General features: G+C 44.0%; 1 protein-coding gene across 1 annotated transcript in view; it reads left to right on the forward strand.

Annotated features, from left to right (window-relative positions):
- The window catches only part of LOC143960160 (uncharacterized), a 139,250-nt gene that overhangs the window by 67,515 nt on the left and 58,672 nt on the right, over nt 1–13,063 (forward strand). The window contains exon 4 of the mRNA XM_077468473.1: nt 12,266–12,460. Within this exon, the coding sequence (XP_077324599.1) occupies nt 12,266–12,460 (195 nt within the window). The remainder of the gene's footprint in view (nt 1–12,265; nt 12,461–13,063) is intronic.

Consider the following 13,063-nt stretch of genomic DNA (forward strand, 5'->3'; position numbering starts at 1 on the left):
GCGGCCTTAACTTTATGGGCTTACCGGCTACCTCCACTTGGCTTGTGCTTCCATGTCTAGGAGTTCCCAGGGTTGATACCCAACAACTTTGGATGCTGACACCAAAAAAGTCCTTTTGAAAGGTTTTATTTTGCAGAGGTGACATCAAACAACACAGTTTTGTATAGGAACAGAGGGCAAGGGTGAAGAACTCAGGCACCTTGAACGGCAGACATAACAAAGTTTCTAGTACCATCCAGAGAGTAGCCACTTGCAGCTGGGTGCGTCAAGGCTGAAAAAATCTCTAGCCAGAGATTATGGCAGTCAGCACTTTGATTTAGAACTTGTAAAATCTCTGACCTTGAACAAGTTGTAACTGAAAGTGAACAGGAACCTTTTTTCTCAGTACCTGGAACGTTCTCTGTCTCCTTGATAGTACTGGAAAAAGCGTGGATTCGTCAATGTCCTTCCCAACTCAGTAACCAGGCACCTCTCAGGATGCCAGCTTGTTGACCCTCCTCCGAAGAGTGATTATGCAGTCTCATGGGATTACAGTACTGTGCGGTAGGAAGTCCTGATAATAGATAGACAAGCACACAGAGTGTGCCGTAAATCATGGGAGATATGGTCATGCTCAGTGACGTTATTCTAAAGAACAAAAAGGATTACAACAATACTGTGCAAGTAAGGAGATATCTACAAGCAGTGATAATTTGGTTTTTTTATGCTGATTCACATGGCACAAAGTTGTGGGGGAGAGTTTACAACCACGTTAAAGGTACACAATTTACATTCTTGTTTAGATGAATAAATACATAAAGTATTGACATGCTTATTTTTCCTATGGAAAATGGTAATCCAGACTTCCTCTAGTGCTGGTAAAATATCCAAAAGTCAGTCCTCATTTGTCAGCATAATAATGGATGCCCATCCAGCTTATCACTAAAGAATACACACACACACACACACGTATATTGTAGCCATGGATGACAGCACATCGAGAAGTGTATACAAGGGATCTTTATCCCTGTTTACTATTATGTTATGCATACACTTCTGGTTGTGCTATCATCCATGACTTTAGAATTGGAACTTTTATCCTCACCTTGCTTAAAGATCCAATAACAAATACTTCTGTTTTTGGTTAGGAGACCAGTACTGTGGGGAACCTGAAACAGGAGTAAACTGAAACAAAGTAAGATAACTATTTCACCCCTTGTGTTACTCTTTATTGGTCCTTTTCAGCACATGTACTATGTTATAGCACAGACAGAAAATGCACCATGATGGACCAACAAGATATGTACTGTTAATTAACATGAAAGGGTTCTGTCTTCTCTATCCTTTCTGGCAACCACTGGACTTCATAAAGTACCAATTTTAGTATCTTTCCAAATGTGGATACAGTTGAAAAAGTAATGTTCAAAGTGGTGGAAGACCCAATTTTTTTTATAAAACCCAAGTTTAAAAAATTTGATAGAGCACAGAACCAAAAAGTAAAATCGTCTTCAACATGTTCACATTTGTTTGTGTTTTAACACTTGCTGACCACCTAACTGTAAATACACATCATGTTTTTGATGTTAAATACTGGGGATATGGCTGCAGCTAGATGCCATAAACCCAGTATCTTTTTTTTGTTAGGTGGCCAGCTTTCTTATAAAAGTGATCCCAGTGGCGGATTCGCCACAAGATCACATTTATAGGAGGCGGGAGTGGTGACCCCCTCCCACTGCTTCCCGGTCGTTTTCTAACTTACAGGAGCTATCGGTTAAGCCCAGAATTGGAAGACAAGAGCGAACTCGGACGGCACTTCTGGTTCTCGGGCAAAAACAAAGGATTTTTGTTTCCCTTAAAACTAAAAAAAAAAAATGTTTTGTTTGCTTTTAAAGATAAATGAGGGTGTGTGGCTAGGCTGCCAATGTGAGTGGACGCTGAGCTCTGTGCTGCCGCCAATACCTCGCATTTTCCCGCTCCACAGCTAGCCCAAAAGTAGTGATTTCTGTCTACTACACCTCCAGTTTCCACCCTGCAGCGGCACCCAATGACCCACGCCATGACAAGGAGGAAAGATGAGGCTGGAGCTCCAGCCTGGACTGGCCAAGATGGCGCCGACCCGCTCCCTCCTTGTGGTCCTAAGGAGCAGAGTATGGCTGCAGCCCGACTGGAAAAGTTTGCATGGGCGCCAGAAATACCTCACCAGGGAAACATCAGATCCAGCCCTGGTATGGATCCTTTGGTGGATTCCCCCTCCTTTGGTGGGTCTAACACTGACAAGCACTCTGCTGAATGGGGGGGGGGGGGGGGTTGCAGCATGACACAGCTCCCTGCAATAAACAATAAAGACAGACTGGCCAGAGCAGACACTTGCTGCACTGCAGGATACTCTTCCAAAACCTACCCTGAGTGATGTATTCAAAGCGGTGCAAAGCTGTAACTCCTCAGTAAACCTTTTAACTACCCATTTTCAACACTTAAGGGAAAATATGGGGCTCATTCGGCACGATGTTCAAAAAGTGCGGGAGAGCACATCGGCATTAGAGGGAAGAGTGAGCTCCCTAGCAGATGAATTGGCCCCGATCAGGCGAGATGTTGCTGCTAATACTGTGATGATCCAACGGCATGCTAATAAGTTAATTGACATGGAGAACGGCCTAAGACGGAACAATGGCAGGATTCTCGGCTTACCTGAAAAGATGGAAGGTAAAGATCCATGCAATGGTTATTAGACACCTTTGACAGAAAAAGCTTCATGCCATTTTATGCAGTTGAGCGGGCCCACTGCATACCTGCTCACCCACTCCCTCTGAGGAAGTTTTCCCAGACCCTTTATCCTTAAAATGCTCCACTATAAGAATTGGGATATCATTCTCACACTAGCCCGTACCAAAGGGCCGATAGAAGTGAATGGTTCTGTCACGTACCTGGTGATGTAGCCCAGAATGTAGGGAGAGGCCTCTCGTATGTCTCTGGCTCGAGAGCCCCTGGTAGAGGAGACAGGGACTCAAGAGCGCAAAGGAGCACAAGTGCCTGGCAGGTGCTGAGGTTAGTCCAGACCTCTGAAGTGTCTGAGGGACTGACAGGAACAGCGAGTTGGAACAGATGACTGGAACACAGCAGAAAGAGTTCAGCAGCACAGCCGGAGCAACGGGTAGCACGGAGGTGTTCTGTAGATCAGCAGGAACACTGGAACAGTAGGCAACAAGGAGGTGCTCTGTAGCTTGGCAGGGACTCTGGAACAGCAGATAGTCAGGATGTGCTCTGTAGCTCGGCAGGAACACTGGCAAAATCCAACAGGCCAGTTCAACAACTGGCGGGCAGAGCAGGTACCAAACGGAAGCAGGAGAGTAGTCAGGGCCGGGTCAGTAACAAGCGGGCAGCGATCAAACCAAAGGGAGAGGCAGAAGAGTAGTCAGGACAAGCCAGGTTGACGGGAATCAGGTAAGTAGGTAACAAGTAGCAAGGGTCTTAGAGAACGCTGTAGACCGGACAGCAAGAAGGAATGGTGACAGTCTCCTTTAAATAAGCTTCTTGGCTCCAAGTGCTGTCACACGGCATGTCTGCGCGCACCCGTGCGCACCCTCGTGGGTGCCTGTGCATATTCGCGCACGCGCAAATTCGTGCTATCGGGCACCCGCGTGCGTCAGTTGGCTCTTCTGACGGGAATTCTGTGTAAAGATCTTCCACAAGCAGCTGGTATACCAGGACGTCTTTCCTGACAGGTTCCAAGATTTCCTTCTTCCCCAATTTTTCTGTGGAAGTTCAGAAACATCGGGCCCAGTACGATGAGGTGAAGCATAGGCTGAGGGCCTTTCAGATACCATACGCCATGTTGTATCCTGCTAAAAGGAAGATGGTTGGCGAGAGGGGAAACCCACTTCTTCAACACCCCCAAAATGGCTACTCAATGGCTGGATAGGAATGAGCAACACCTTCCCAGGTCTCGATCCCAGCCCTGAGCGTCTACAGTTGGCATTAAGTCAAATAGTCTTGCTATGCAATTCAATATCTGCTTAAGGCGGCACACTTTTCTGGATCTGGATTACTTGATATCTCAGGCCTCTTTTACAGTTTTTTAGGCTAATGATATTCTGTAATCTGGTCACTCACAAGTGGTTTTAGTTCAATGAACCCCCATGGTCTATCCTGCGGGAACTGTTTACAGTTACAAGTTTTATTCCATAGTTCTGGAGTTTTTTTATATGGTACTCTTTTTCTGTTGTTTTCTTGCTAATCCTTCTACTATGCAATGTATGTGTCACTCCTACACATGTGTGTTGATGTGCCGGTATATTACGCAAGATGTCCCTGGTTACTTGAGAGAGGTCATCTCACAGAAATGGGTAAACTACAATGTTTCTCATAATGGTACTCACTATTTACATCAACTATACAGTGATGGACACTTGAAATCCTTAGAGAATCTAAGCTCTGAGTTCGGTATTCAGTCCACCAGATTCTACCAATATCTCCAACTTCAACACGCCCTGACAATACAGGCTAGGAATATGTCATTCAGGCAGATAGATGCTCCCCTTTTAGACAAGTTGGCCACTACCCAGGTTAAGAAAGGCCTTAGAACTTCCCTATATGGGTCATTAATGTACCGTCTAAAAGGAAATATGCAGCTACCAGGCAGGAGAGGTGGGTCTAGGGATATCCTGAACTTAGGTGGGGAAATATGGCAGTCGGTGCTGGAACAGGTTCCTCTGGTGTTCATCTCCCCCTCCCAACGCTTATCACAACTCTTCATTATTCAGTTCACCGCACACCTCAAACACTACATAAATGGTCTCGTAGAGACAGTTCGGAGTGTCCTAGATGTGGAGATCTGGAAGCTGACCATATATATATATGTTCTGAAAATGTCCAAAGCTAGTCCGTTACTGGGGTAAGATAATTAACACCATTAATCTAACGTTTCAAGTGCATCTGAATAATGACCTTTTGGCATGTATTTTAGGCTTTTCAGACGAAGAACTGTTCACACCTGGGGTTAGAACGGCTCTAACTAGATTACTGTTTCTTGCTCGTAAGAGTGTCTTGCTGAAATGGATTGCCCCATTGACCCCTAAATTTGAAGACTGGCGTACACAAGTAAACTCCTCTCTCCTTAAAGAGAAACATATACTCAAGGTTCGGGGCAGCCCATTAAAATTTGAGAAATTATGGGAACCATGGTTTCAGGCTGGTTCTAAATACTGTGTAGAAGGATGGACCACAGTTGTAGGTTTTTTATTTTATTTTTATTTTTTTATGTGTCTTTTCCTTATGTATTTGGAGGGGTAGATAAGTATTTCTCAACTCACGGGAAGGCTGACAGTAGGAAAGCATACTCAGAGTCGAGCTGACATGTTAGGTATCTATTTACTTGGCATAACATCATCTTTCACATTATACAAAAAAAATGGGTTAACTATTGTGTTTTTCTTTTTCTATTTTTTATTCATTAAAATGTATTTTTTTTCAAAAGAATTGCGATTTGAGACTGCTGCGCAAATACAGTGTGACATAAAATATTTGCAACAACTGCCTTTTTATACTCTAGGGTCTCTGCTAACACACACAGAACAGGCTTTACCATGGTCGACCAAAGAAGTTGATGCACGTGCTCAGCTTCATATCCAGAGGTTGTCTTTGGGAAATAGACGTTTGAGTGCTGCCAGCATTGCTGCAGAGGTTGAAGGTGTGGGGGGTCTGCCTGTCAGTGCTCAGACCATATGCCGCACACTGCATAAAATTGGTCTGCATGGCTGTTGTCCCAGAAAAAAGCCTCTTCTAAATATGATGCACAAGAAAGCCTGCAGTTTGCTGAAGACAAGCAGACTAAGGTCCTGTGGTCTGAGGAGACCAAGATAAACGTTTTTTGGTTCAGATGGTGTTAAGTGTGTGTGGTGGCAACCAAGTAAGGAGTACAAAGACAAATGTGTCTTGCCTACAGTCAAGCATGGTGCTGGGAGTGTCATTGTCTGGGCACTGGGGAGCTACAGTTCACTGAGGGAACCATAAATGCCAACATGTATTGTGACATACTGAAGCAGAGCATGATCCCCTCTCTCTGGAGACTGGGCCACAGGGTAGTATTTCAAAATGATAACGACCCCAAACACACCTCCAGGATGGCCACTGCCTTGCTAAAGAAGCTGAGGGTAAAGGTAATGGACTGGCCAAGCATGTCTCCAGACCTAAACCCTATTAAACATCTGTGGGGCATCCTCAAATGGAAGGTGGAGGAGTGGAAGGTCTCTAACATCCACCAGCTCCGTGATGTTATCATGGAGGAGTGGAAGAGAACTCCAGTGGCAACCTGTGAAGCTCTGGTGAACTCCATGCCCAAGAGAGTTAAGACAGTGCTGGAAAATGATGGTGGCCACACAGAATATTGACAATTTGGGCCCAATTTGGACATTTTCAGTTAGAGATGTACTCACTTTTGTTGCCAGCGGTTTAGACATTAACGACTGGGTGTTGAGTTACTCAATTTACACTTTTATGCAAGCTGTACACTCACTGCTTTTCTTAAGTGTTGTCACATGAAAAGATATAATAAAAAAATATATATACAAAAATGTTAGGGGTGTACTCACTTTTGTGAGATACTGTATATAAAGTGCCTTAAAAAAGTATTCATACCCCTTGACATTTTCCACATTTTGTCATGTTACAACCAAACATGTAAGATTATTTTATTGAGAATTTATGTGATAGACCAACACAAAGAGGTACATAATTGTGAAGTGGAAGGAAAATGATAAATGTTTTTTTTTATTTTTTACAAATAAATATGTGAAAACTATGGCGTGCATTTGTATTTAGCCCCCTCTTACTGATACCCCTAACTAAAATCTAGTGGAATCAATTGCATTCAGAAGTCACTTAATTAGTAAATAGTGTCCACCTGTGTATAATTTAATCTCAGTATAAATACAGCTGTTCTGTGAAGCCCTTAGAGGTTTGTTAGAGAACCTTTGTTAACAAACAGCACCATGAAGGCCAAGAAACACACCAGACAGGTCAGGGATAAAGTTGTGGAGGCGGTCATTGTAGTGATTCGAAAACCAGGAAAGGACCCCTCCCTCTGCTCGTCATACCGCCCTATTTCACTCATAAACGTTGATGTGAAAATATTGGCCAAAATCCTTGCCAACAGACTTAACACGGTTATCGCGGCCTTGGTCCATCCAGACCAAACGGGATTCATGCCAGGCAGAGGCATCGATATTAACATTAGAAGGCTATTTACTCACATAGCTAAGGTGGGGGTGGCCTCCCTAGATGCAGGAAAGGCCTTTGACTCCGTTGAGTGGAGCTATCTATGGGCAGTCCTTTCTAAGTTTGGCTTTGGCCCCAATTTCCAGCTATGGATTAAGATGCTATATGCAAGTCCCCAAGCCAAGGTGTATACTAACGCCTGCGTGTCAGACTCATTTCCCCTCAACTGTGGAACATGGCAGGGCTTTTTGCCCTGGCGGTGGAGCCCCTGACCGCTTTGATCAGATCGGACAGGGAGATTAGGGGCATCCAAGTGTGAATCATTGAGGAGAAAATCTCCCTCTACGCGGATGATACACTTCTATACCTGGCTGATACATCCACGTCCCTCCATGAAGCTCTTTCTATAATTAATAAATTTAGAAGAATTAATTGGGATAAATCTGTGCTTTTCCCCCTTCACCCCTCGTCCTCTAGGCCTGACACCCAGACGCAGCTCCAGTGGGTTGAACACATGAAATATTTAGGGATTAGGGTCACTAATGAGATAGAAGACTATGCGAAACACAACCTGCAACCCCTAATGACACAAGTTGTCACTAAGTGCACCGCCTGGCGAGCCATCCCCCTTACACCGGTTGGAAGGGTCAACCTGGTAAAAATTTTATTTTTGCCTAAATTTCTTTACTTCTTTAGAAACACACCAGCCCATCTCCCTAAGAGTTTTTTTTAGGCGGTTGGAGGGGGTGCTCAATACATCTTACGGGAATAGGGGAGTGAAGTTGCCTGATGATATGCATTGATAATTCCAGGTAGAAATTAGGATTACCTCTAGTGCACTGTACTATACTATTATTAGCCTTGGACTGGCACCTGAGTTTTATGCCGAACCTGCTAAGTATGTTTTTTCCTTCTTTGTTTTTGTTCTGTTAGCATAAACCCTTGTACACACGGTCGGAGAATCGTGTTGTCGGATAATCCGACTGTGTGTGGCATGCATCGGACTGATTCCGTCGGAATATCCGTCGGACCCAATTTTCCAACTTGTTGGAAATATTTCCCGACCAACTGGTTCGGTCGGACATACTCCAATCATGTGTAGAGAATTTTGATCGGACCAAGTGCCACGCATGCTCAGATCAAATTCCTACATCAAAGCTATTGGCTACTAGCCTGAACGTAGTCCCATCGTAACGAAATTACGTCATGACGTTCTGAATGATCGGATTTTTTGACAACTTAGTCCGACCGTGTGTATGCAACAGTTTTGGACAAGATCCAACGGACAAAATCTGACGGATTTGGTTGTCCAAATCTCCGACCGTGTGTACAGGGGCTAAGAATGTTTCTGCTGATATAATATTGTAATGCTGATTTGATTTCCAATAAATATCTCTGTTAAAAAAAAAAGTTGTGGAGAAGTTTAAAGCAGGGTTAGGTTATGTAGCGGATGACATTTTTGCCAAAATGTCATACACATGTAAATTTAGTTTTTGCCTAAGAACAATAAAGGTTCTGGGGGTTGATTATGTAGGTGGGTCTTAACACCAGTCTGGCCAGACCATGTGTAGAAGTTCTGCCTGGTCATGTGGACGGTGAGGTGCACATGACAGGCCAGAACCAGGTCTGGTTGGATGTTTGGGTATTGACCTTCTCAGAGCCAATCAGTGTGAGTGCCGGGGCCCGCTGAGGAGTCTGGGTACTTAAGCGGTGTGGGTCAGGTGGTTCAGGGAGAGGTGTTCGTGAGACCCGTGTGGTCTGTTCTGGTTCCAGGACCGGGGTAGCCCCGTGAGGGGTCCCGGTCACGGGGTGTTTGACATCCCGCAACATGTTCCTGTTAGTGGCCCCTGATGGACCTGCTTGGCAGGGCCGTCTTTAAGGCAGGGCAAAAGGGGCAGCTGCCCTGGGCCCTGTCATTGTTGTGGGGCCCAAAGCAGCTGCCTCATACTTGCCAACTATCCCAGTTTACATTCCCTTGAAGTTTTAGTCCTGTGCTGCTACTAATGCTCCCCAGCTCTGCCCTATTGTTGTGTACAGATGACTCACCTGCAGACCTGTGTTTACATGTAAATACCGGCATTCATATGTAAATAGAAGTGACATGCATATGTAAATAGCTGAGGCCAACTGCATTGATATGTAAATAAAGGCAGCATTCATAGGTATATCATGCCCCCCTGCAGTGAGGAGAAGATGTGCTGTAACCTATAGCAACCAGTGAGCAGTATTACTGTACAGCAGTGTTTCTCAAATCCAGTCCTCTGGCCCCCCCAACAGGTCATGTTTTCAGGATTTCCCTCAGATGAAACGGCTGTGGTAATTGCTAAGGCAGTGAAACTGATCAAATCACCTGTGAAAAATAATGGAAAACCTGAAAACATGACCTGTTGGGGGGGGCCTGAGGACTGGATTTGAGAAACACTGCTGTACAGCAATCTCTAGCAGCCAATCAACAAGAAGACATGTGCTGTAACCTCTAGCAACTAATCAGTGAGCCTTAAGAAGTGCTGTAACCTTTAGCAACCAGTCAGTGAGCAATAATGATATGCTGTAACCTCTGGCAACCACAATCGCTGCCTGATCTGATACAGTAAACTGATTTTAAGTCTAGCTGCTATTTATTGTATGTCTCAGAGAAGTTGGAGAGCGAAATTGCATGGGGGGCCCTAAGAAAATTTTTGCCCAGGGTCCAATCAATATTAAAGACGGCCCTGCTGCTTGGTCTGGGGTTGGGAACCGTCTGTTCCAGAGTCTCGGAACCTGCTGGTCCGAGGCGCAGTAACTGAGGGAGGATTCAAAGTGTCCGGGTGTGCTCTCGGCTTGGAGGGACACCACAGCTTGTGGAAGTGACTGGGAGAGCACTCTTCGGAGGAGGGCCGGCAAGTGGCATCCTGAGAAGTGCCTGGTTACTGAGTTGGGAAGGACATTGGCGATTTCACACTTTTCCAGTACCATTGAGGAGACGGGAAACTCTCCAGGTACGGCAGAAAAAGGTTCCTGTTCACCCTTAGTAGATTGATCAAGTTTGAGTCAACGTGCTGACTGCCATGATCTCTGGCTAGTGATCTGTTCAGCCTTGAAGTACCCAGCTGCGAGTGGCTACTCTTTGGGTGGGAACCCCTAGACATGGAAGAGCAGGCCACGAGAAGGTAACTGGTAAGCCCATTAAGTCAAGGGGTTATGGCCGACACAGTTAAAAAAATATCCCAAGCTTTGAACATTTCACAGAGCACTGTTCAATCCATAATCCGAAAATAGAAAGAGTATAGCACAACTGCAAACCTACCAAGACATGGCCATCCACCTAAACTGACATGCTGGGCAAGGAGAGCATTCAGAGAAGCAGCCAAGAGGCTCATTGTAACTCTGGAGGAGCTGCAGAGATCCACAGCTCAGGTGGGAAAATCTGTCCACAGGAGACTTAGAGGAAGAAAACCCTGATGGGTTTACTTCCTCTTTGTCTCCCTGCAAAGGTAAAGCATAATGGAGTACTATGCATTGCATAGTAGTCCATTATGTGTCACTTTCCTGACACAGGAGCCAGCGAAGTCACCGCTGTCCCCTGTAGTCCGGAGCATCCATCTTCTCGGTGGGTCTCGCTGCTCCGCCACTGTCATTAGACGAAGCCGTGATGACGTCACTCCCGCGCCTGCGCACGGGAGCCGCCACTCGCGGCACATTGCCTTTGACAGCGGCATGCTCAGTGTGCCTGCACGCCGCTGTCTACGGTGCCTGTCTTTTGGCAAATATCTCCTAAACCGTGTATGTTTAGGAGATATTTCTTGGACCTACAGGTAAGCCTTAATCTAGGCTTACCTGTAGGTCAAAGTGGTTTGTAAGGGTTTACAACCACTTTCAGGTCACAAAGTTATTAGTCGTGCACTCCACAATTCTGGCCTTTATGGAAGAGTGTCAAGAAGAAAGCCATTGTTAAAGAAAGCCATAAGAAGTCCCATTTGCAGTTTGCGAGAAGCCATGTGGGGGACATAGCAAACACGTGGAACAAGGTGTTCTGGTCACATGAGACCAAAATTGAACTTTTTTGGCCTAAAAGCAAAAAATGCTATGTGTAGCGGAAAACTAACATGCACATGACCCTAAACACACCACCTCCATTGTGAAACGTGGTGGCAGCATCATGGTGTGGGGATGCATTTCTTCAGCAGGGACAGGGAAGCTTGTCATAGATGATGGTAAGATGGATGGAGCCAAATACAGGGCAATCTTAGCAAACCTGTTAGATTCTGCAAAAGAGTTGAGACTGGAGCAGAAGTTCATCTTCCAGCAGGATAATAACCCTAAACATACTGCCAGAGCTACAATGGAATGATTTAGATCAAAGCATTTTCATGTGTTGGAATGGCCCAGTCACCATCCAGACCTAAATCCAATTGAGACTCTATGGCAAGACTTGAAAATTGCTGTTCACAGACGCTCTCCATCCAATCTGACAGAGCTTGAGCTATTTTGTAAAGAAGAATGGCCACAAATGTCACTCTCTAGATGTGGAAAGTTGGTATCCCCAAAAAGACTTGCAGCTGTAATTGCAGTGAAAGGTGGTTTTGCAAAGTATTAACTCGGGGGGCTGAATACAAATGCACGCCACACTTTTCACATATTTATTTGTAAAAAAAATTGAAAAACATTTATCATTTTCCTTCTACTTCACAATTCTGTGCCACTTTGTATTGGACCATCACATAAAAAACATAATAAAATACATTTAAATTTTTGGTTGTAACATGACAAGATGTGGAACATTACAAGGGGTTTTTCAAGGCACTGTATGTGTAATATATATATATATATATATATATATATATATATATATATATATATATATATATATATATATTTATTTATTTATTTATTTAATATTTTTGGGGTTCTAAGTAATTTTCTAGCAAAAATACTGATTTTTAACTTGTAAATGTAAGTTACAAATGTCAGAAAAAGGCTGGGTCAAAAAGTGGTTAAACCTCCTTATATTCAGAATTATTTTCCAGATTATTGTTTATACTGCAAATACATAAAACTATTTGTTTTTCTCTCATATTCCAATATTTTTTTTTAGATTCCTGTGGTCCTCCTCCAATTGTACCAAATGCTACTATAAATCACAGTTTAACAGATTATCCATTAGGACAGGAATTAATTCACAGTTTAAATGGTATTAATTCTACTCAAGATGAAGACCATGAAGTTCTAAAGTGTATGAACTGTGGTGGAAGTTCCATGTTTGTTTACAGGACTGATGGATGCCCCGGCTGTAAGTATGTTTATGAGAACCCAAATTAGTAAAGGTGTTATATATCTTGTCCTGTACTAGATAAAGCAGAATGGTAATTAGGGAATGACTTTGCCTACGAATGAGTCTTTAGGAAGAACGTTTTCTCTGGCAAATTGTCAAAGAAGTCAATAAAAAATGTATGTGTGTGCTGTTCTAGTGTGTGAAACACTCAATGTGCATGTGTCACCATGTTGTCATATACCGTATATTTATGGATTTAAATATTCACTCATGAATGCATATATTCATTTTTTTTGCTTCAGAGTATTATTTCACTATTTCAAATTAATGTTTGTTCACTTTTGTCTATGTGACTATGTGGGGATTGTATGACCTTTCCATTATAGAACATAGATTTACATTTGCTATCAGCACTTGTTTCACTTGCATATGAGGTCTTTTGTGGGGAGGTTAGCTCTCTGATGAGCAGACCTCTCCAAAACAGCTGGTGCATGGAAATACTATGGGGAGAGAGTCAAAATCCTATCCCCAAGTCGAGGCACGGTGATGTCAGACCGCCGCCGACACGGTAGAGAGGGCAGAGAAGCCCAGCAGATGCGCGATTCGTCGTACAGCTGCCAA

This window comes from Lithobates pipiens, unplaced genomic scaffold (genome assembly GCF_037356315.1).
Source record: "Lithobates pipiens isolate NorthernLeopardFrog02 unplaced genomic scaffold, aLitPip1_a1.2 Scaffold_8, whole genome shotgun sequence".
Classification (NCBI taxonomy): domain Eukaryota; kingdom Metazoa; phylum Chordata; class Amphibia; order Anura; family Ranidae; genus Lithobates; species Lithobates pipiens.